The 24,688-nt window shown below is 44.5% G+C and overlaps 1 protein-coding gene across 3 annotated transcripts in view; it reads right to left on the bottom strand.

Annotated features, from left to right (window-relative positions):
* Nucleotides 1–24,688, bottom strand: part of USP47 (ubiquitin specific peptidase 47) — a 1,215,141-nt gene that overhangs the window by 644,882 nt on the left and 545,571 nt on the right. For all 3 annotated transcript variants that reach the window (XM_069223601.1, XM_069223600.1, XM_069223599.1), the window contains one exon: nt 8,804–8,859. In XM_069223601.1, coding sequence (XP_069079702.1) covers nt 8,804–8,859 — 56 coding nt within the window. The remainder of the gene's footprint in view (nt 1–8,803; nt 8,860–24,688) is intronic.

Below are 24,688 nucleotides of genomic sequence, written 5' to 3' on the forward strand. Positions count from 1 at the left end.
TTGAAAAAGAACTTGACTGCCTCAAAGGAATGAATGATTTTAACATGCAGAAGGCTGCGAGACTGAACAGAAGAACATATACAAAAAAAAAAAAAAGAGTGTGGAAGTCAAAAATTGACAATTTGGCACATACAACATTATGAAAGAAAATGTAATTGGGCATGATATGAATAGGATATGAAATAATAGGCTCTATGTCTGGAATGAATGAACAAACATTGTGCCCATGCCTGTAGTCTCCCTCTAAGGAGGAACGGCTAGGTTATAAGTTTGCCTTAGGTTTTTCTGAGGAAACCTGAACAAGAACTTCTGGAGTACAGAAGTGGACAAAAATGTGGCATCTGTGGGAGCCAGCCTATGATGCTTTGCCACTTGTCTATTAATGTCAGGCAAAATGTTTCTTGCAAGCCATCACGACGAGATCCAAAACAGCTTCACATTGAAGGAAGCAGTTGTTCTGTAAAAGTAGCTGCAGTCTGACCTATTGAAGTAGGTGGGACTTGACCTCAGCCAATAGTTCCACAGCCCTACCAATTACAGAAGAAATGAGCTAAATCTTTTGTAGATGGACACAAAAGACAGTACACCCAAAAAGCACCTCTGATGAGGTGTCAAGCCCACAGCATTTTAAAGGTCAAAATATAGGGCCATTTCCAACCACTCAGGAGGTAAACAAGTTATTTCCCTCGCAGCTGTCATTTTATCCTCAATGAAATTCAGGTACTGGCATCTCAAAGTATGGGAATCCGAGACAAAGTCTTGTTAAGGGCAAACTTCTGCACTCTAGGAAAATGCTTTGCAATTGGATAGTCCAAAGGTCCCACCATCCTAATACTTTCCACGGCCATATTCTTCTCCCTTAGAGAGGATGTTTCAGCTAGTTACGGCAGCCACTTCTGTGAAAGCCATGGTGGTAGGCATTGTAAAAGGGACCACAACCAGCACTATATTGATGTACTACTGACCTTTGCACAGTGTCTTTTACAGTGTGTAAATTGACAGTGTTCGTATTTGCACTGAGGTCAAAGCCACCAGTTGAGCTAAAGGTCTCTAAATCCACTTTGGTGCAGAGGGAGCACACCAGAGAGTGAACAAGCATCCATGAAGCCTTCCAGCACTGCTATTTTAAAAGCCTCAATCTGCAAGGCACTAACAGAAGGAGTGTGAAAGCCATGTGTGAAAGAGTAAGTGGACTCCTATGTTATGTGGTAACAACCCCACCAATTCAGGGGCTCAGACACATTAGATATCTACTCCAGGAGAAAGAAGAGAGTGGTCCTTCCTGTACTCCATCTTGTACCTTTTCCTATACATTTTGTGGCAAGAAGATTTCTTCTCAGAGCATTCCCATTTTGTGGCTTACATTGTGAAGAAGAACCAAAGATTTCACTTCTGCTTGACGTAGCCAGAAAGATGATCATCTCCCTTCTCTAAAATCACTTTGGGGTGCACGGCACATTTTTTAAGGTATATTTTAAACTGAGGCACCATGCACATTTGCAATGGAGGTGTTCAAAAATGGTTATTTGCTCCCTGCTGGTTTGGCACAACCTGAAACCCAAACACTTTGGTGGCAACATGACTATTAACAAAGGGTCAGTGAATCCAGGTACACCGATGGTGAAACAAAATATAGATCTGTCTAGAAAAGGACAGAGCTCCAGATCTATGTCTGATGTGACCTGAAGTATAAGTTACTTACCTGTAAATCCTAGTTCTCTTCCAGGGGTATCCTCATCAAAGTCATAAACATTGAATATTCCCGCCCCTGTGCGGGGACCCCGGAGCATATATAAAATACACACATATAATACATGTGTAACAAACAGTCATGCAGGCTATCATGTTAAAAACAGGCTAAAATGCTTTATTTCTATGAAGTTTTTTTTTTTTTTATATAATAAAAACTACAATAGAGCATAAATATCTACCCAAGCTCCTAAAACTAGGCTTAGGGAAGTAAGCAGCAGCAAACTCTAGAGAAAAAATAGAAAAAACTGCATTGAAAAACAATGAAGCATTCTTAGCCAATAGGCTGCATGCAGGTTAACACAGGAGAACCATAAAAACGTTGGCACTGTGCCTTTAAGACCCTGAGCACCTCCAGTATCCCACCATGCCTCAGGGGTGAAGGAAAGGTGACAGTTGGTTCACAGTTAGGTCAGTTCTTTTTACGGTGACAATATGTATAACTGATTCAAAATACACTCTGCCCTGCACTTCTAGGAGACGTGCGTCCGGGGAGGAGGGTGGGTTGTTTATGACTTTGATGAGGATACCCCTGGAAGAGAACTAGGATTTACAGGTAAGTAACTTATCCTTCTCTTCCAGGGGATCCTCATCAATAGTCATAAACATTGAATAGATTAGCAAGCCCATCCCTAAATCCAGCGGACTGTCCGATAGAAGTGCAGGAATAGATATGTCTTACGCAAATAGATTTCTTAGAGAGGCCTGCCCCACTTGGGCATCCGCTCTTGCATCTGAGTCTAAACAGTAATGTCTAGTAAACGTATGGACAGACTTCCATGTAGCAGCCTTACAAATCTCAGATATCGGAACATTGTTAAGGAGGGCAGCAGTAGCTGCTTTTCCCCTTGTGGAATGCGCTCTAGGCCGCGCTAGTAATTGTTTATTAGCTAGCTGGTAAGTATTAACAATACAAGAAACTATCCATCTTGATATTGTTCGCTTAGATGCTGCCTCTCCTGTCCTCAAATGACCATAGTTTACAAACAAGCGGTTAGAGTGTCTAATCGATTTTGTCTTGTCCAGATAAAATTTCAGCACTCTTTTCAAGTCTAATGAGTGCAATGCTTTCTCTGACGGAGTCTCCGGATTGGGAAAGAACGTCGGTAAAGATATGGTCTGATTGATATGGAATTCTGACACCACCTTCGGAAGGAAAGATGGATGAGTTCGTAGAACCACTCTATTGTCATGAAAAACCGTGTACGGTTCTTTTGAAGACAAGGCCTGAATTTCACTGACCCTCCTCGCTGAAGTAATGGCCACTAGAAAAGCCGTCTTCCACGTAAGGTGTTGTAAAGAGGCCTTATGTATAGGCTCAAAAGGAGGGCCCATAAGTTTTGCCAAGACTATGTTCAGTTCCCATGGAGGAGAAGGTCTCCTAATGGGCAGAAAAACTTTCTTCAATCCTTCTAAGAAATCCTTGACTACAGGTTTTGTAAAGAAGGATTCCTGAGAAGGCGACTTGCGATAGGCTGTAATAGCAGACAAATGTACCTTAATAGAAGATACCTGCAGACCGGACTTCGCTAGATGAAGCAAATAGGACAGTATGACATCCTCCTGCGCTCGTATGGGATTATGACCTTGCTGACAGCACCATATGTAAAATCTCTTCCACTTAAAAGCTTAAGAACGCCGCGTGGAAGGCCGCTTGGACTCTTTCAAGATGTTCATGCACTCCTGCGAGAGCCCTAGGTGCCCATACTGCAGGAATTCAGGAGCCATGCTGTTAAGCTCAGAGAGGGTAGGTTGGGATGTAGAATCCTGCCCTCCATTCTGCTCAGAAGATCCGGTCTGCACGGCAGCCTCCTGTGAGGTTTTTCCGACAGGTTGAGGAGATCCGTGTACCAGAATTGTCGGGGCCATTGTGGTGCTATAAGAATCATTCTGGTCCTGGATCTGTAAAGTTTGCTGATCACTGCCGGAATGAGGGGAATCGGCGGAAAAGCGTAGAGAAATATCGATCAACAGGGCATTCCCTCGAGATCCCGGACGGTAGAACCTGGATGCGAAGTCTGGGCATTTCTTGTTTACTTCGTCTGCGAAGAGATCCAGTTGAGGCCGACCCCATTGCGCAAAGATGTATTCTGCGACTTCGCCTTGTAGGACCCAATCGTGAGCGTCCTCTAGGTGTCTGCTCAGAAAATCTGCTTCCAGGTTTTGCTGACCTGGCAGGTGAACCGCTGTAATTGACATTCCTCTGGCCAGGAGCCAATGCCATATCGCTTGGGACTCTCGCGATAGGGGTAGGGACCTCGTTCCTCCCTGTTTGTTCAAATAATGCATCAAGGTTGTATTGTCCGTCTGTATCAAGAGCGTTTTCCCCTGAATTAGTGGCATGAAAGACTTGAGAGCCAGATGGACCGCTCGGAGTTCTAGCAGATTGATGTGGTACTGCTTTTCCTTGTCTGACCACAGACCCTGCGCTTGAAAGTGACCCAGATGAGCCCCCCCATCCCTGAAGAGACGCATCCGTTACTAGGGTGTCGGATGGAAGCACCTGGTGAAACGGAGCACCCACTGACAGGTGAGGTCTGTGCATCCACCATCTCAATGACTGAAGTGCTACCGCCGGTAGCTGCACCGTGTCCTCCCAGCGACCTGTTCTCTGGCTCCAGTTGGTCTCCAATGCCTCTTGGAGGGGTCTCATGTGGAGTCTGGCATTTGGGACAATAAAAATGCATGATGCCATGGAGCCCAGCAGCGATGTCACCTGACGTGCCGTAGGTGCGTTGGCTCTCAACAGGTCCTGACACTTCCTGTCTATTGAGGATAGTCGTTCCTCCGAAGGATACACTTTTTGGAGTTCTGTGTTTATGATAGCTCCTAGGTAGTGAAGATTATGTGTTGGAATCAAGGTTGACTTCTGGTAATTGACCTGAAGACCTAGAGCTTCGCAAACTCCTAGTACAATGTCCCGATGGCTTCTCGCCTGCTCCGGAGAAGAGGCCTTCAGTAGCCAGTCGTCTAGGTATGGATATATGTATATCCTTTGTCTTCGAAGATGCGCCGCCACCACTGCCATACATTTCGAGAAAACTCTTGGGGCAGATTTCAGGCCAAAGGGTAAAACTCTGAACTGGTAATGCTGTAACGCTACTCGGAAGCGCAGGAATTTTCGATGTTTGGGAGCTATTGGGATGTGAAAGTACGCATCCTGCAGGTCGATGGAGCACATCCAGTCTCCCTGATGCAGTTGAGGGAAAATCTGGTGAAGCGCTAGCATTCTGAACTTCTGCTTCCTTATGTATTTGTTCAGCAGCCGTAGGTCCAGAATTGGCCTGAAAACGCCCTCTCGACCCTTCTTCGCCACCAGAAAGTAACGGGAGTAGACCCCCTGTCCTCTGTGTACAGGTGGAACCTTTTCTATGGCATTCTTTTTCAGGAGGGCGAGAGCCTCCTTGCGTAGCAAGCTGAGATGAGATGGATTGTCTTTGGTTGGTGGCAAGAGTGGTGGAGGATGTTTGAAAAGAAGAGAATAGCCATGTTCGACAATATTGAGCACCCATTTGTCTCTTGTGATAGAGTGCCACTCGTGAAGATAAGCTGTAATACTTCCCCCCACCGGAGTGGTGTACAGTGCCGAGGGAAGCGAGATTTCATTGCTTGGTGGGTGCTTTTGGAGTGGACTGTTGAGGTCTACTTGACCCTCGCTCCCTTGTGTTTCTCCGCTGAAAAAGAGGGCGTCCCTGTCGTTGCTGTGACCTTTGCAACCAATGAGGGGTTTGAACCCTCTGCTGGAAAGGGTGCCTGTCATACGGCCTGTACCTCCGCCTGAAATCTTTCTTTCTTTCCAGGCCCACCGCCCTCATGGTATCCACCTCGGTCTTCATGCGGGCCATCTCTTCGTCTGCATGGGCACCGAATAGAGTTTTCCCGGCAAATGGGAGATTCAGGATGCGTTGTTGTGCTTCCTGTTTCAAACCAGTGAGCCTCAGCCAGGAAGATCTCCTTGCACAGATTCCATGTGCGTACCCATGAGCAGCCAAATCCGCCCCGTCTGCTGCTGCGCTGATAACCTGGTTGGATACCAGGCATCCTTCTTGTAGTATCTCCTGGAAATCTTGTCTGTCCTCTCTGGGCAATTTTTCTGTGAATCTACTGAGAGAGTCCCACAGAGAACAATCATACCTGCCCAGGAGCCCAGACGCACTGGAGACTTTCATTGCCGAAGCCGCCGTCCCGCATATCTTTCTCCCCAGAGAGTCTAGATGCCTGCTCTCTTTATCCGGGGGTACCGTGGATGAAGATGCCACGAGTGGGTCTTTCGGGCGGCAGCTATTATAACTGAGTCCGGTGGCGGATCCTTCCTGAGGAACAAAGGGTCCTGTTCGGGAGCCTTGTATTTTTTGAGAATCCTAGCCGGGGCAGACTTAAGCGAGGCTGGGGCCAGAAAAGGTGCCCATGGTTGGCTGCAACAAACCAGGCACTAGAGGCAGCAACTTTTTCGACGCTGATCTCTGTTGTAGAGTCTCAAAGATGACCGATGAGGAGGTAGATGGTTCTGGAACCTCTATTTTGAGTTTCTGCGCTCCTCTTAGCAGCACCTCGTTGAACGTGGTAATGTCATCCACCGGTGAGACTCTAGCAGGTGGTGAATCTGTTAGGGTGGGTGAGTAACGCCCGACAGATGAACCTGATGAAGACCAAGAGGGTGATCTTCTTCTTGACCGAGACCTGGATCTTCGTTGAGAGCGAGACCTGCTGCGAGACGCTGTAGCAGAGCGCCTAGGCATCGCTGTCGGTTGGCGAGGAGCAGAACAAGCCCGTTCTGCCCTGGCTGTCGGTGATGGCGTTCTTGGCAGGGAGGCAGTAGGTGAATACATTCGCGAATATTGCGAATCTGGGGAGGCCGCTGGTCTGTTAAGGCTCTCCAGCCATCTCGGAGATAGATTGATGGGCGAGACATGCCCAGATGATGCCGCTCTTGACCGAGAAGAGTCGCTCGGTATGGAGACCACTGGAGATGGCGCCTTGTCTGGCGTGGGGCGATGTTCTGCTCCCTGTGAGACAGGTAAAACCTGAGTCGACGTTGATGGCTGTTTCGACGTCGAAGGGCGCCCAGCCGGTTGCTCTTGCCTCGACGTTGAGTGCCTCGACGCAGAGTGCCTTGACGTCGAACGGCGATCCTTGGACCTCGACCTGCTCGCCGTCGTGTGCCTCGACGTGGAGCGGTGGGAGGTCGACGGCGGATGTCTCTCGTGCCGTCGTGGTGATTTCGACGTCGTGTGTCCTGACGTCGGGGGCGCACAGCCTTTGGCGGCGACCGGGCACGCCGGCGATGGCTCGACGTCGATCGGCGGGCTGCTGTCGACGGAGACCTGCCCCTGCGCTGATGTTCCCTTGACGCCGTTTCCTTCGACGTCGGGTGTGTCGCCGTCGACGGCGATCTATGCCGCTGAGACGGTGGTAGCGACGACGTCGACAGTGAACAAACAGGTACTTTCCTACCTGCTGACGTCGACCAAGCCATTCTCTCCTGAGAATGGCCTTCTGGTTGTCTGGGAAGTGAGGAGGACGATGTTCTTTGCCTCTCCTGAAGCCCATGTAGCCGGATCTTCTCTCTGTCTTTCAGAGTCCTCTTAGACATGTTCTTGCAGTACTTACAAGTGTCAGGGCAGTGACTCTGAGGCAGGCCCACTATGCACAGAGAGTGGGGATTTGACTGGGCCTTCTTCTTCCCACAAGCAGGGCATTTGACAAAAAGTGAAGGCATTTTTCTGTCAGGAAAAACCTGCCTAGCTCAGACAAAGATGTTATTTGTCGAGTGAAAAGTGAAAAAACGCTTTTTTTAAAGAATTTTTTTGAGAAAAACTCAGAAAAACTGAGAGCTCAATGCTCCAGGATCCTCTCAGAAGAAGCCGGAAAAAAGAACTGACCTAACTGTGAACCAACTGTCACCTTTCCTTCACCCCTGAGGCATGGTGGGATACTGGAGGTGCTCAGGGTCTTAAAGGCACGGTGCCAAAGTTTTTATGGTTCTCCTGTGTTAACCTGCATGCAGCCTATTGGCTAAGAATGCTTCATTGTTTTTCAATGCAGTTTTTTCTATTTTTTCTCTAGAGTTTGCTGCTGCTTACTTCCCTAAGCCTAGTTTTAGGAGCTTGGGTAGATATTTATGCTCTATTGTAGTTTTTATTATATAAAAAAAAAAAAAAACTTCATAGAAATAAAGCATTTTAGCCTGTTTTTAACATGATAGCCTGCATGACTGTTTGTTACACGTGTATTATATGTGTGTATTTTATATATGCTCCGGGGTCCCCGCACGGGGCGGGAATATTCAATGTTTATGACTATTGATGAGGATCCCCTGGAAGAGAACTGATTTCACAACCTGTGGTTGCACATTAGATGGCTCCCTGTCTTCACTTCAGGTGCAGAAGAAATGCCATGGCTGGAGCCATTGTGAGGTTACAGAGAGCCACTGGGGAGTTACTGATAAACGGAAACAGCCTCTGGACAGTCTGATGCCTGGAAATCTATAAAATCAGGAAACCAGATGAACAAGTATCCATTACAGAAAGCTAGATAATCCTTACAGAGCAGTTTTCCACATATGATAACCACAGAGGGAGCTCACTTCAAGTCAGTTCTGTCTGTAACCAAAGTGGTACCCGGGCCAGTTTATTCTGCATTAGCATGAAGGTACTGCTGATAGTAAAACAAGGATTGACAGCTAAGCTACAAGTTTGGGAAGGACTAAAGAGGAAGTCATCACTTCATTTTTGAAGCCACACCCTTCGAAAAGCATATTACTTCAAGTTAACAATTCCTTCAAATTTCCAGTTACTTAATTGTTGTCTTTTATAAATCCCCCTCCAAAAATAGCAAAAGGATAACATCATTCTCTAATGTAGATACATGACAAACACTCCTTTCTCCAACTCAATACCACCTTAGGGAAGCCGTAATGTGAAAACAATGGCATTTTTGTAGTTGTTGTATTAGCTGTGTTAACTGAGTAAAGTATAACCAATCTTAATAAAGATTGTTTTTATAAAAAATAAAAAAATAAAAAAAATGAAAAAATAAAAATTTATATACTTACTTGCATTTCTTGCTGGATTCTTCAGTCGATATATAAGCATGTAAGCGTTTGTAGAGCTAATAAAAAAATAATAGAAAGGTCAATTCTTCCACAGAAGCTAATTTAATCTAGAAACTAAAATTCTATGCAACAGACTTTAACAAATAGCTTTTTGTAAATCAGATAAATAGCGTCAGGTCACTGTGATTGATCATTTAAATCTATGCATTAAGTGGGTTCATAGTGGCCAGTATTATTCTGAAGTCTCATGTTGATGTTTTATCCAGTGCTTCATCACTGCCATCATTCTTCTTTCAATTCAGTATTTCCACTGTATATTGAAGAAAGACATCTATTAGCCTTAAGTACTCCTTGTGTCTGTGGACACTAACTAAATGTATATCTCCTTGAGAATGGTTTGGAAAAACTGGTGGGGAGGGGATGGTCAAGGGGAATTTTCATTTTGACACAAAGTCCTGTCATACTAGCATAAATATATTAGGTTTACCAGAGAATTACGTTTTTGGTGTTTACCTGCTAAGGCATGTCCAAGATACAGATGACCAGCAATTTTGTCAAGAATAATTTTACTCCTATCTATGCATTATATTTTTTTCAAAAGTTCTGTGAATTATCTGATGATGATTCTACCATTATACACACACATACTTTTTTGTTCTTCTCACTTTTTTTCGTTTTACAGAAGTATAGATTGATAAAAAGCAACAGAGCTATTATATCTAATAAGATGAAATTATGATGACGAGAAGGCGACAGTATAAGGAAAGTTGTTTTTTTGTATTTGTATGGGTATTGTATAGAGAGACATACCAAGATTGATGTACTGTTAGTATGGTTAAACTGCAGACTGATATGGTAAAATTATCTGGTACTAAACAAGTAATAATGTCAAGGACAATATGAATTACAGAATTGTACGTTCAAGATTAGGCAATATCTTGAAGTTTGAACATAAGGAATAACATGTTTAAAGATGGCTGCAGTATATGTGTAATGTTTTGTAGTCCATTTTTTATGTTTAGTTAGTATTTGCAATGTTAAACGGAAACTGAAGTAGGGACTATTATGATTTCCCGTGAACAAGGGAGCGAGTTCTCCCGAAACACGTCGGGCGGAATTGTGCATTTTTGCTCGTTTTATTTTGGCCTGAATAAATACATTTTTGCCAAAGGATTAAGTGACTGCGGCGTTTCCTTTCCTGTGAAAGGAACGATTTATTCTGTGTGAATATATATATATATATATATATATATATATATACTGGCGGTTGTCAGTAGGTAGTTATATTTCGGACCTAGTTTCCATAGAAAGAGCATTTTTTTGTTTTGCTAAAAACATAGGCTCCGTTTGACGAATCGTCATGACATTTTCAAAATGTACACTTTGACCAGTTCAGCTGCTGTTTTGAAAGTTTTGGGGTGATCCGTCAAGTAGGAGCTGAGAAAACGGAGGGATCCCAAAAAGAGTTTTCCCCATTTATATTTCCATAGAGCCTTTAGACACACCTACAGCCCAAACTGCTGAACGGAATTACACCAAATGGGGCAGGAAGGTAGATCTTGTTGTGCAAATTGTGCTTTTTGTACTATGATGTAAATTCGTTCAATAGTGTGGGAGAAATTAAAGGTAAAAAATATATAGATATCTAGGGATGCAGATCCTCCAAATATTCGACTGTCCCCGTGCTGATATCAGATTGGTTACCAACACATCAAAAAGGAAGTGTTGGCAGCCATTAAAGCAAATAAAACAAAGAAAAGGGGACAGGGTAGAGTCACCCTGACCCCTTAGCTCTGGGGTCCTAGAGGGACTCCGCCTGGGCTTAAAAGCTTATTTTTTTTTTTAAACATTGGAAAAATCTGCAGATCCAGATCAGTGAATTTTTCCAATGATAAAATAATAAACAGGTGGCTTCCAGCCCTTTTAATGAAGCCCCTGGGTGGGCCAGGTCCCGGGTGCATAGGCTCCCCCTACATGGACTTAAATTAGCTCCAGGGATGACCTCCCAGGGGTGATTCATGCCTCAGATGCAGGGGGCAGCACGGCCCCCCGCAGCTCCGGTGACCACTACCTGCCCAGGGAGATTGATCAAGTACGTGTGGGAGAGTGCACGGCCTCCCACACCCCAGGGACCACCACCTCCAGGGCATTTTTCAAAATTAAAGCGGGGGGGAATGTAGCCCCTTGCAGCCCCGGGTACTGCCACCTCCCTAGGGCATTAATAAACTGTAATGCGGGGGGAGTGTTCTGCCCCCCTGCAGCCCTAGGGGCCACCACCTCCCCAGGGAATTAATAAATTAGAATGCGGGGGGCCGCCCAGCCCCCTGCAGCCCTGGAGACCATCACCTGCCCAAGGCATTAGTAAAATATCATGCAGGGGGGCCACTTCCCCGGGGCTTTAATAAAAGAATGAAGGGGATCTGTTGTGGACCTCCGGCTCCGAAGACCACCACCTCCCTGGGCTATTTCATTGTTGAAGGGGGTTGCGCTGCTCTCCTCAAGGAGCCATTAATGTCCCAGGGGACCACCATCCCTCAGGGCCTGGTGCTGCTATGTCCAGCTCATACCAAGTTTCAGCAAACACTCCACTATAGTAAGCGAGGACTGTCAAACACTTCTTGCTTGCTCAGAGCGGACGTTTCCTCTGCCTCCCTGTCCGCAGAGAGGCAGGCAGGGAAACAGAGGAAACATTGGTCTTTCAGAAAGGAGCTGCTTTAACAGCTCCCTCTCTGTGACACCAATGCCAGCTCTCACAGGAGGTGTGGAGCCGGCTGGGACTGCGGGCGCCTTCGGGCTCATCCTGCAGTCCTTAACATTATCACTGGGTTCCCTGGCACCTAGGTCACATGACCGGACTGGGGGTATGGAGTCACGGGCAGAGATCGGCAAACGGCCCCCCTCTTAAAAAAAAACAAAAAAACATATTTAGGCCTGGCCCAGGAGGATGGGGTCCCTGCGGCCCCTTTCCCCCAAAAAATAAATGTTTAGGCTGCACCCTGGGGGATGTAGTCCCCAGGCCAGAGATCAACCTGGGGAGAGGGGCATGCGGACCTGCGACCAACTAACACTGTGCATGGCCAAAGGCTGTGTGCAGGGTGAGACTGGGTGGTTAGGGGTGTTGGCTGCAGGCCAGGCCCTACGGCCAACCCCCTCTGTACATGCCCAAAAGGGGTTGGTTGGGTGCTTATAGGAGTTGGCCAAAAAAGCCTGGCCTTTGGCCGTGTGCAGTGGTGGTTGGATTAAAGTATAGCAATGAAAATTACTTTACGTTAAAAAATAAATAAATAAATCTGCTGGCAAAAACAAAGGTTACAGGGACGTTATAGTTAGGCTCACATTTTAAGCATACACAACCATAGAAATTCACCTGTTACAGTTCGAATTATTTCAAGTAACTAGCTTGCGACCTAAGGTAACTATATTTCACCCCGTCGCCATGCACTGCTAATTATCTCACAAATTTAAGCACTCATCACATCTTTAATAACATCACTAGTAGTGTCACTGTAACATCTGCAGTAACATTATTGATCAAATGATGGTGCATGGCGAGGGCGCATATATATATATACATACACATATATATATATATATATATATATATATATATACACACACACACACACACTCGCTGATATAGTTTTGATAATTGTTTGGGGCTTTGGGATATATGCAAGACTGTACCCCAGACATTTTTAGTACTGTGCAGCACTGTGGCAAATCCTTCTGTCTCTCTCATAAAAACACATTTTCTCACACCATCCCATCTCTATTGAGATATAACATTTCTACACATCTAAAGAGACAATCTCATGACTGCCAATTATTTTACACACAAGTTAATTTATGCCTGCCTGTACCAACACAAATTCCCCATTTAACTGAAAATTTAGTGGGGTATGTATTTCTTTAGAGAGCACATCATTATTTGTATTTCTAGTGCACACCAAAAATACTGCTGTATAAGTATTTCAAATGTATTCATAAGCACAAAACTTTTATATTTCAAACGTGTAAGACAGATTTTTGATTAGCTTCAGGGAACACCTACCCTGGCTATCATCTACCTAAGAGCATTCTTCTGCCTTTGACCAGTAATCCTCCTTTAACAAATCCAAATAGAAAAGTATCTTTTCATGTAAAATATGTCATTGATCATTGTCTTGATCAATTTCGACTTTGTTAATGACTTCAAATTAACTATACTGTCTAAACATAAAGCTATGCCGAGATTTAAATAAAATATTGTTGAGTTACTTTATCAGGCGTAGGAGGAGTTAGTTAATCCAGTGCAAAAACACGAGTGTCTTATTTCATGACGTATTACAAAGTTTACTAACGTTTAGCCCTTGTATCTGTCCTTGCATTATGTATGGTTCAAAGGAACACCCCAGAGCCTCTCCCACATCTGAAGTTACACTTTACATAAAAATATTCAGTAAGTTTTGAATTATTACGCAATACTGAGTAATCCAGAGTGGAATTCCCAGTGCATGAAACGTACAATAGCCACCACTAACCATTTAGCAGGAACTCTATGGAAGGTTAAATAGTTATAAAATTTGTGTACAGCAGAGTACATAAAATATCCAGCAATATTAAAATAGGTCAACAGAACATGTATATAGTTGGTTGTCGGCATTTTAGAAACAAAACCCTAGCCCTCAAAAGATAGAACATTTTGTCTAAGGAATGGCTTTCAGAATGAGCTATATCCATCTAAAATAAAGTCTTTGGTCTGTTTATTGTAGAATTAGAACATCATGCAGCAACACTAAAGGTTTCCGCATCTCTGTTTCCTACTTTATCCATCAGGCTGGCAAGGTTGTAAATCACAAAAATGCCCTTCCTTTTTTAGTGCTAAACGTAAACAGTGAGCACTCTGTTTTTCTTTGTAGCCAGTTTATGTTATGGCTTTTGATATCATAAGGACACGAGCTCCAGTGACCACACTAGCTATGCTATTCTGCATCTCAAAAAATCAGCAAACCTACTTGGTAAAAACCACACCGCGTTCCCTACTGGATAAAAACCACACCACTTCCTGCCCACATACCAATCCTGATAGTGAGGGGAAGGCGTTAAGAAGTTTTTTGAAAAAAAAAAATAAAGTAGATCAGTTTAAGTGTTGACAAAATGTTATTCCTGACATGTAGGGCAAAAGTCAAAACATTTGCTGACTTCTTGAAATCACTGCGAAGAACATTCAGAAGTATAAAATGTGTGCCATTAAAAATGTTATCAAATTATCAGCTCTTAATGGACAGTTGTGTACATCATACAAACTAAAAGCTTTGATCCCATGTTGTCTGTAGACAAAGGAACGTTTTTTTTTTTTTGTTTTTTTTTTTTAAACAAAATCGGTTAAGACAATTAGCAGCTTCAAACATTGGAAAAGGCAAAAAGTAAACCATCCTCTTTCTTGTCACAATGAGAATGAATGACTGTTACAGAGTGATAACTTGTCTGCATAGTCCTTAAAACAAGAGCACTACAGTGTGGCTCATCTTGCTTCTTTATTTGCCACCACAGCCCTTTATTTGCTAAAAACTGCTTCTTTTTCAACTTGACATCCATGTGGGCCAGAATACATACTTTAAGGCCAGCGCATCCTTTCTGCCCCTCAATATATGCTATCACATTGCAGCCGCTAAATTATATTCTTCTACTGAAGCAATACCTAAAGGCATAGATAGTCAATACAAAATGTCTGTAAGACAAATAGAAAATTACTTTGCACAGTTGCTTGGATCTGTAAATGACACATTTTTTTCAGGATACCACTTTATTTCTGCTTTGCTGAAATCCTATAATGTCAGTCTGTGTACTTTTGTGGGTGTCTATTTTAATGAGTCCCTTTCCTGTGACAATCCGAAATCGAGCAAGTACTGTTTTAATTAAGAAACTTTAACTAGAACTGAATCTATTAAATTACCACTTCACTACTCACTTCTCTATTTTCTGGTAAGTTGTTTACGAAGGGTGGGTTTGCTTTTCTAGTTACGAATCTACCTACATGTATTCTTAGGCATTATCAATCTGACAATGAAACCATGTCTGCCCCTATGCAAGAGATGAATGACATCTTGAATGTGCTGGATGAAGGAGAGAGCTGACTGCCGATTCTCAGTTGCTTTTACACCATCTGTAACTGTTGGGATGGGAATGTTCCCTACATAGTAACACGGATGCACAACCCCTCCGCTAAATAAACAAGCTGCATTATAATTGGCATACTGATATTTTTTGTTTGCCCGAGTGCACACAACAAACATGCTTGCACGCTATGGTCTAAGCGATTCTGTTACATTGGAAGATCTTGATAGGTTAGAGTGGCCCACCAAGCTCCCTTCAAGCTGACACAAGACTACTGTCTGTATGTGTCCTGGGACATACGCATTAAGCAGTGGTGGCAGCATATGTTTTAAAACTGATAGTCATTTTTCCTGCTCATGAAGAGTTTGGTGCCTACTAGCTTCATTTGAGGAAAGCTCTGCTTTTGAATGTGGTGCACAGAACGTGTGGTGAAAGCTAGGGTGAATGGGTGCTTCTACAGTGCCTTGTTTGTCGAGCTGTTAGCTGGGATCCATTTTAAATATGAGAGTATGGTTAATCAGACTAGTGGGATCCCTTCTGGATGGAACTAGTATAGTGTTGGACAAGATGGATGTAATTACCTTCCTCAGATAAAAATGCTGCCGTAATTCCTGGTCTGGAGGGAACAGCCTCAGACGATGTGTGTGAGGATGGAGTGAGGAATGCAGCAGTGAATCTTTGGTGTACTGCCTGCAGACTATCTTTCAGAGCACTGTTATCTGGGTTGGTAGAGAGAGGGGGGGATGGGGTGTGGGTGTTTCAGGTGTAAAAGGAATCCTTCTGACTGGGCTTCCCCTTTTGTTTTCCTCTAAGTGCTGCGCAGAAAGAGGCTGCTGATAGCCAGGTACAGAGGTTCCCATTTGATTGTGCTGCATTTGTAGTGTTCCAATCACAAAGATTCTTCATAACTACCTGATAAAATGAGCCTCAGCAAAGAAATACCATGAATGCTCCACAGAGTTAGAATAATAAAAGACAAGGAACTGCGCAAGCCAGTTCCAAGCCCCTGACAGTGAGATTCACCCCCATGTCCGTAAAATAAATCTAAAAGCAGGTCTCAATTTTTCCAACTTGGTTCCAGTTTCCCCACTGACCAAAAGAAGGTGTTATCTGCACTCAAAGAAATTCCAAGATCCAAAGCTTGTGTTCTGTCAATCACCCAAAGATGACGTAGAGCCTGCAATACTGCTGAAAGGAACGAAGGGTCCACCCTTTGAATTTGGAGCTGCCGGCCTTCTGAGACCGTGAAAGGAGTGTTTGGCCTCTTCATGGAGATAAAGATCAAGAAGGAGAAGCCCAGACACTGGGTCCAGGAGCACTGGGGTGGCCTCAGAAATTGCAGACTTACATTGGGAAGTATCACTATGTCGACCAGAGTTTGAAGTGGGTCTCCTGTCCCTTCCAACCTAACCTCAAATCACCCATCTCTCCTGCAAGCGGTGGAATCGCGCCTGGGAAGATCAGCCTGCAGCTATGAACAACTGCAATATGAAGTAACTACAACTATGAGCTAACTGGAAATGAGACACATAGGGACTCATTACGAGGTTGGCAGGCAAACTGCCGGCCTGCCAACCCCTTGGGGAGGAGACCGCCGCGGAGCTGGCGGTCTCCTCCAAACACCTTCCCTCCGATTACAAAGTTTCCACTGAGCTGACTGGGGGAAATCTTCATATTAGGGGGTTTCTGTCTGTCAGCCCAGTGGAAACAGTGCAGCGACATTGGCCTCAGCTCATCATGGAGCCAAGGCCCATGCCGTCACAGAGAGGGGGTTCACCAGCACCTTTGGAATGCGCGCTGCCATAGCAGACAGTTCGCATTCTGAGGGTGATGAGCAGGGGTGCCTCTGCACTGCTCACGACATGGTACTGGGCAGTGCAGGGGCCCCCCTGCAGCCCTTAGCCCTGCCTTTCTGCCAGCCTTTTCATGGCAGGGACCTCGCCATGAAAAGGCTGGCAGAAAGGGGACTTGTGATCAGAATGGTGGTGCTGAACTCAGCACCGCCGTACCTAACAAGGACTCCGACTGCCGCCACCTCATCGAGAAGCACGTTCCTGCTGGTGGTCTCCTGGTGGTCCAACCGGCAGGATCGTAAAATTGCGGTCAGACTGCCAGGAGTGTGGCAGTCCGACTGCCATCGTGAGCCTGGTGGTCTTACGACAGCCAGACTTGGAATGAGGCCCACATAGTTGTAAGTGAATGTGATATGAGACACCAACAACACCAAGCAACCTCTCAAATTCCCCCAGATATCACTGCTAAGCGATGAAATGACTGGTGCTGACTCTGTTAACTGGCACAGTCTAGTCTCCAATGGACACACCCACATGCCAGCATAGTTCCCAGGCAGACCAAAGGCAGTCCCCAAGATCTTCCATCCAGCAGGCTGATGCGCTGAAAGAACAAGGCCGAGTGTTTAACTCAAGAACCTCACACACATGGCATCACATCCTATAATCCATATCCAAGGAAAAGAAAACAATAAATGCTGAATCACATGAGTGCCTCACACCGTTAACTTAAGTGGGTTGGGACCATGCCTTCATTTTAAAGGCTCAGTGCTGGGATACTTTAAGGACTGATCTATGCATTAGACCAACGGAGTTGATCACATAGTCAATACTGAGCACGCACCTGCACTTATAGTCCTGGCCCCATTATATACCTCCATAAAAAATTGTTGTCCAGAGACTTCCATTTTTGATTTGCGTTTCTGGATCATGAGAGAAGTAATTTAGCTTGTGTAGACATTGGTAATCGGGCCGAATTTTTCTGGACATTTTTAAAAATGGCAGATGTGTTGCAGTGATGATGTAATATATCAGGAACCATGACACCTATATACTTTATTTTGGAGTCAAAGCATAGGTTTTGGGTGTCAAGTAGTCATAAAGAGACAGAAAATAACCCCTCAGAGCAACCCTTCCACCATTTTCCAAAACAGCAGCTCTATAATGATGTGTTTTAGCCATCATATCAATAATTTATTTTAACACTGTTTTTGTTTTGGGTTTTCCGTTGATTCAAATCCATAAACATGAGCAAAGTTTCTTCCAAGATGAAGTTTTCAACCAAGTAGCTGATCTAAACAGTGAGGTGAATGTATTTGCAGTGGAGTTGTATGCCCACCCGAAATGCATGTGTGCATAAATTTGAAAATATGAATGTACAATTAGCTCTCAGCAGCAATGTGTAACTGCCAGCTTTCAGTTAAGTTTGCACTCTTTGAAAAAGCAAATTAGGTTTTAAAGCTACCTGAGTGCTGGCTACGGATCAGAGAAATAATTTTCAACATTGATGACACTATATTGATCCATAATATTGAAATTAAGATTTTTTTCTTGAGAATGAACAATAACAGAACTCATTTTTGTCATTCTAACAAAAAGAATGAGACACTTATGGTGTTCTTAGCTGATGTGACTCATGAAGTTCTTGCTGCCAAAATAATATCACAGGATGCAGTAAAATCAGCAGGAATCATTTTAAGAAATGTCCTGAAAGATGTAGATTTTCGACTTAATGACAAATTTTGTGATGCCCCAGAGGTCTGCAAATCATGGCAGACAACAAGAATGTCTGCTGTTGTGTTAATATTTTTTATATCATTGTTTAATATCAGCCAAGCAAAACTGTTACAATTTAAAGTTCTTGATTTCCGAACAGAAGCCAACAACATTGATGATGGCTTCGAAGATATAACCTAATAAGTAGAAAACAATCCCATGAATCGGCAGGCTTATGCTGTGAAATTGTACGGTCTTTTCCAATCATGTTTTATGAGTTACATCACTGTAAAGTGAAAACTCTGCTTCACATGATGACTGCCCACACAATCTATGACAAGTGCAAAAGTAGAGTGCCAATCACTTCAATGAATAGGATTGGTGTATCAACAAGTTAAAATGACATAGTACAGAGCAGGAACTTGTTAGCAGCTTATGCTGTAAAATATTGTGAATCCGACAGCACACCACTTACAAGTCGCTTTACCAGGAAAGGATTTACAATTGCTGCTGTTGAGAATTTTAATTTTGAAGACAGTGCTTCTCTGTCTGGAACATTCAGCACAGATGATACTGCCATGGTGCTTTTTCAAGACTGTACCAATAATGTAGCTGCTGAGAAACCAGCTGTGCCAGCTGTTGGCATAAACAAAAGAAGCTGCAAAATATAACCCAACTGCCTTGCGAACGTGTACAAAATTGACTACAAGACATCAGTAAGTCTCAGTCAACCAGAAAGTTTCAAAGTGGCTGAGGACATGGATCTTCTTCTACCTGAGGCTGTGGTCCACAAAGCTGATTTGACTGAATTTATCATATCGCTTATTTGGTGCGGGCTGAAGGATAAAGAAAAGGCAGTTCATCCGTAGGCTGGAGTTCATGCTGTGATTTCCTAGAATACCGTCCCACTGAAGGATGTTTGGGTTTTACCAGTAATACCATCTCCAGTCACAAACTAAGCAACAGTATGCACAGCACTAAAAAAACATTCCCAAATGTGTGTACTTAGCTTGAAGACTAACCTATCCTGCCAATTTTCTGCAATGAAAGTGTTTTCCGTATTGTAGCTGGCATTTTTAGGAGTTATCCAGTAGAATTTGATGATCTTTATCAAATGATCGGAGTTTTCCACATGACAAAAGTTGCGTCATGGTGTGCAGGAAGTTATCTCAGTGGATGTGGCAAAGACAATGCACTTATTGATGCTGAAATCTTTGGAGGCAAAATTGTCTAGTAAGTATTGAGAGGAACTCATTATGTTCATGTGTTACAAGGTATGTTCATCATACCTGAGGTTATAGAAACATTGCGTTGGAATGCTTTCTGAAACAAGAATGACAAATTAGGTTTTCCATATCTTATGTCTGAAGTGAACAAGCCGCAGGGTGCACTTTGTTCAAAAGATATCATGCGAAGCAAGGTAATGTTCAATACACACAGTTCAAAATGAGAAAACCTGAGCACCAAATTTGTAGAGTTTGTCAAAGAATATAAAGAAAAGGCAGAACTTTGCAAGTACTGGAGAAATGTTGGTCTAGTGAAAAACTTGGTACATGATGATCGGGAAGGTGATTGGGAGCTGCATGTGAAGTCTGTGGAGTCACTGATTACTGTGTTTCGTGAATTTGATTCCATAAACTTCCCGAGATAAGGGTCTTGGTATTTGGGAAGAGTGAAGAAGCTAGAGGTGGAAAAAACATACCTCTACAGAGAATTTATCCAAAGACTTTCTGTGGTGGCAGAGGTAAGTTTCAACTCTGTGGCTCCAGATATGAAACTGGAACAGGCGATCTAGAGATCACAGAAAAGGTCCAAAGAAATTGTTGGTCAAACATGTAAAAGTGAATATGTTGCTCAATGGCAGCTAGTTTACCATGATGTCCTTTCTATTAGCAATGTTTTCAGAGAAGCGATAAATAAAAAATTAATGGACCATTGTGAAACTGTTCCTCACCACAAACGTGTCGAAACCAGAGGGGAATGTTTTAACAAACCTGTTGACAGCCTTCCTCAATTCATGCAGCAGCAAGGAAACCCCTTTGAAATGACTAAGCCTGAGCAACTACACTTCGTGACCAAACAATATGTGAATAACAATAAAAAGACACGTCTACTAGATGTCCTGGAGCATGAATAAAAACTATACGCAGAAGTGAATCAGGAGAGATTTGTATTGAAAGAAAAAAATCTGTTTGACATAATCATTAAATCTAAACTTCCACACTTTAATTTCCATAGTAAGAGCTTCGTCCAACAAGCCACTACAAAGCAGGTTATCAAAAAACAATTTTAACAAACACAGAGAGATGGATGTACAAAAGAAAGGGGTGAATTTATCAAGGACATTCTATTGCATGATCTTCTTCAAAAAAACACATTATTTGATGGAGATGCTGCAACCAAATCAATGAAGCACAAACGTATACAGAAGCTAAAAAAAAAAAAAACCTTTCACTTGAAGAATTTCAACTCATAGTTTCTGAAATATTATGTCATCACTGAAACACATCCGCCATTTTAACAAATGTTGGTCAGAAAAATTCAGCCAGGATAAGCAATGTCTACCCAAGATAAATCACTTCTCAAATGATCCAAAAACACAAATTAATGAAAATCCCGGGACAACAATTGATGGCGGTATATCAGGCGGCTGGGATTATTACTTTAAATCACATTATTTGTAGAAGTCCCTGTCATGCGAGTGTAGATCCTTATGCCATAATTAACTCAGTGTCGAGTTTGGAGTGTACTGAAGTCCTTCTCTTTTCCATAAAAAACCCTGGGCTATACAGTAATGACTGTACATGCTGCGTAACTATATATATCCCTGAAAGGTCTTGCCCTTCTTATCGTCTTAGTACTGATAGTCAAATGTTGAAGGGGTATTCAGTTTGCAGAATTATAGCAACTCTGGCACCAGCAAAAAAAAAAAACAGATGTTACAGACCCTAAATCACCACAGTTAGGGCTCAATAGTCCTGTAAGTCCCAGTACCCCCAAATGGGTTCTGTCAGTAACCCTCTCCATCACAATGAACACACGAATTGCAGTATTTTGGCTGTATTTTAAAGTGAATGTTTTCTCCTTTGGTTGATGGGCTGAAAGAGACCCAATCAAATCAAGAACTTTAATTCCTGTTAAGACCTGGCCTACTTATCTTCTCTGTAAACGTATCGGACTGTTATGTCCTTTGGCTTAAAGAATGGCCATGCCACTTTGCAAAGGTTGGTAAATCAAGTTATTACTGGCTTGGAGTCCTTTAATGCAGCATATCTAGATGATATTGCTGCCTTCAGCTACACCTTGCAGGGTGGATCACCTGATCCACCCAGGGAAGGTTTTGCAGGCCTCACTATTAAAGCATCAAAGTGGCAAATAGGGCAGGGCACCTTGCCGCCTTGTAGGTGGAGGCCAAGTGCAATCCTTAGAACCCAAGATCCAGACAATTCTGGACAGGAAAGCTCCAAAAACCCAGACTCGAAGTCAGGGCATTCCTTGGCTTGACTGGTTATTATAGGAGGTTTGTAAAGGGGTATGCATCCATTGTGACTCCCCTCACACAATTGACCTCAAACAAAATGCCCAAAAGGGTAAACTGGACTCTTGACTGTCAAAAGGCCTTTGACATACTGAGGGAGGCAATGTGCTCCGCATCAGTACTCAAAGCCCCAGATTATACTAGGCAGTTCATTGTGAAGACAGATGCCTCTTAACATGGGATAGGAGCAGTCCTGTCCCAAACCAATGATTATGGCCTTGACCAGCCGGGTGCTTTCATTAGCAGGAGGTTACTCCACAGGGAGAATCGTTGGAGTGCCATTGAGAGGTATGCCTTTGCTGTGGTTTGGTCCCTGAAAAAGCTGAGACCATACTTGTTTGATACTAACTTTACTGTTCAAACTGACCACAGACCTCTCAGATGGCTAATGCAAATGAAAGGTGAGAACCCTAAACTTTTGAGGTGGTCCATATCACTACAAGGAATGGTCTTTTCAGAGGAACACAGACCTGGGATTGCCCACGCCAATGCAGGTGAACTTTCCAGGTTCTTACACTTAGATAATGAAGACTGTCTTGGGTAAGGTTAGACTCATCCGCTTTCGTTTGGGGGGTGGCACACTAGGAAAAGTGTGCCAGTGTTGGCATGGTTTCCACCCCCTCCCCTCCTTTTTGTCTGATATTGATGCCAACTTTGATTGATAGTGTGCTGGGATTCTGCTATCCAGGCCCCAACACCAGTGTTCTTTCCCAAAATCTGTACCTTTGTTTTTTGAATTGGCACACAGTGAAGTCCCCTGTAAAAGGTACCAATGGTACCAAGGGCCCTGTGGCCAGGGGAGATCCCCAAAGGCTGCAGCATGTATTATGCCACCTTAGTGAACCCCTCACCAAGCACATGCATACTGCCTTTGCAGTTTGTGTGGACTGGTAGGGAGGAAAAGAAAGTCGACATGGCACACCTCTCAGGGTGCCATACCCACAAACCATGGCTTGTGGCATCGGTATGACACCCCTCCAGCAAGCCTGACAGCTCTAAGGCAGGGTGCACTATACCACAGGTGAGGGAATAGCTGCATGAGCAGTATGTCCCTACAGTGTCTAAATCACTTCTTAGAGATTGTAAGTACAGTCTGGACATATTAAGTATATTGTCTGGGAGTTTGTCAGGCCGAACTCCACAGCACCATAATGGCTTCACTGAATGCTGGGGAGTTTGGTATCAAACTTATCAGCACAATAAATCCACAGTGATGCCAATGTGGGATTTATTGAGAAATGCACCCAGAGGGCATCTTAGAGATGCTCCCTGTATGTTAGCCAAACTGCTAGGGTAGGACTGACCAGTCTGTGCCAGCCTTCTACTTTCAGACAAGTTTCTGACCACATGGGGTGAGAGCCTTTGTGCTCTCTGTGGTCAGAAACAAATCCTGTCCTGTGTGGCGGTGCTTCACACTCCCCCCCCCTTTGCAGGAACTGAAACACCTGACGGTGAGCCTCAAAGGCTCAAGCCTCGGATTACAGTGCCCCAGGGCACCCCAGCTAATGGGGATGCCCACCCCCCGGACAAAGCCCCACATATGGAGGCAAGTCCGGTGGTAAAAGTAGGGTAAATAGGGAGGAGTGACTACCCCAGATAGGACCACCCCTAAGGTGTCCAGGGCTGAGGTGACTCCTTCCCTGTAGAATCCTCCATCTTGGTTTGGAGGACAGGGACCAAAGGGGTTAGGTCTGTGTCGTCCTCCCCAAGGGGAGTGGACACCAGAAGGATGTAGCCACCGTCAGGGACAGTAGCCATTGACTACTGCCCTCTGACCCCTGAAACGTCCCTAAATCTGGGATTTAAGGGCCTTCCTGAACCCCGCTCACCAGATTCCTGGTGACCTAGGAAGAAAGAAGGACTGCTAAGCTGAACCTCCAGCAGAAAAGAAGGATGACGCAAACTAACATGGCCTCAGCCCTACCGGCCTGTCTCCTGCTTCAAAGAACCTGCAACAAGAAATAGACGCATCCAGCGGGGCCAGCGACCTCTGCCAAGCTATAGAGGACTGCCCTACATCACAAAGGACCTAGAACTCCAGAGGACAGTGTCCCTCTCCACAAAGAATCTACACCAAGGGACTTCAGAGCCTCCTCTGATCCATCAGTCCTGACCACCCTGCACCCAACGCCTTTGGCCGGTGACCAGGTGGCCCAACCAGCTAGAAAGAGTTCCCAGGCGATTGTGAACAAGTGCCCATCCTGGGGTTGCCCTCTCCACCCCTCCACGACGACACCTGCATAGCGAATCCCAAGGACCCCCTGACCGCGAAACTCCGGACGAAGATATCCAACGCCTAAAAGTCAACTGCCACTGCAGCCCCGGGCCTTGGAGAACCCGACCTCCAGTGCTGCTACGTTCAGCAGGTGTCCCTCCTCCCTGTCCAGCCTGTGGTTTGTCCAAGCCCACCCCCTGGACCCAGCCTGCATGACTGAGTGACCCCCCGGGTCCTCTCATAGACCAGCATTGGAAACACAACGCCTTGTTTGCACCCGGCCGCCCCTGTGCCGCTGAGGGTGCGTGTTTGGTGCCTACTTGTGGCCCTCCAAGTGCTCTTCTAAACACCAGGTCTGCCCTCTGAAGCCACGGGTACTTACCTGCAGCAGGCCTGATTCCGAGTGCCACCAGTATCAATAGGAGCCCATTTTAAATTTGCCTCAACTTTGCCCTCTGCACCCGGCCGGCCCTGTGTTGCTGGTGGTGGGTGTTTAGGGTTATCGTGAAACCCAACCTGTGGACTTCCTA

This window comes from Pleurodeles waltl, chromosome 3_1, assembly GCF_031143425.1.
Source record: "Pleurodeles waltl isolate 20211129_DDA chromosome 3_1, aPleWal1.hap1.20221129, whole genome shotgun sequence".
In the NCBI taxonomy this organism is placed as follows: Eukaryota; Metazoa; Chordata; class Amphibia; order Caudata; family Salamandridae; genus Pleurodeles; species Pleurodeles waltl.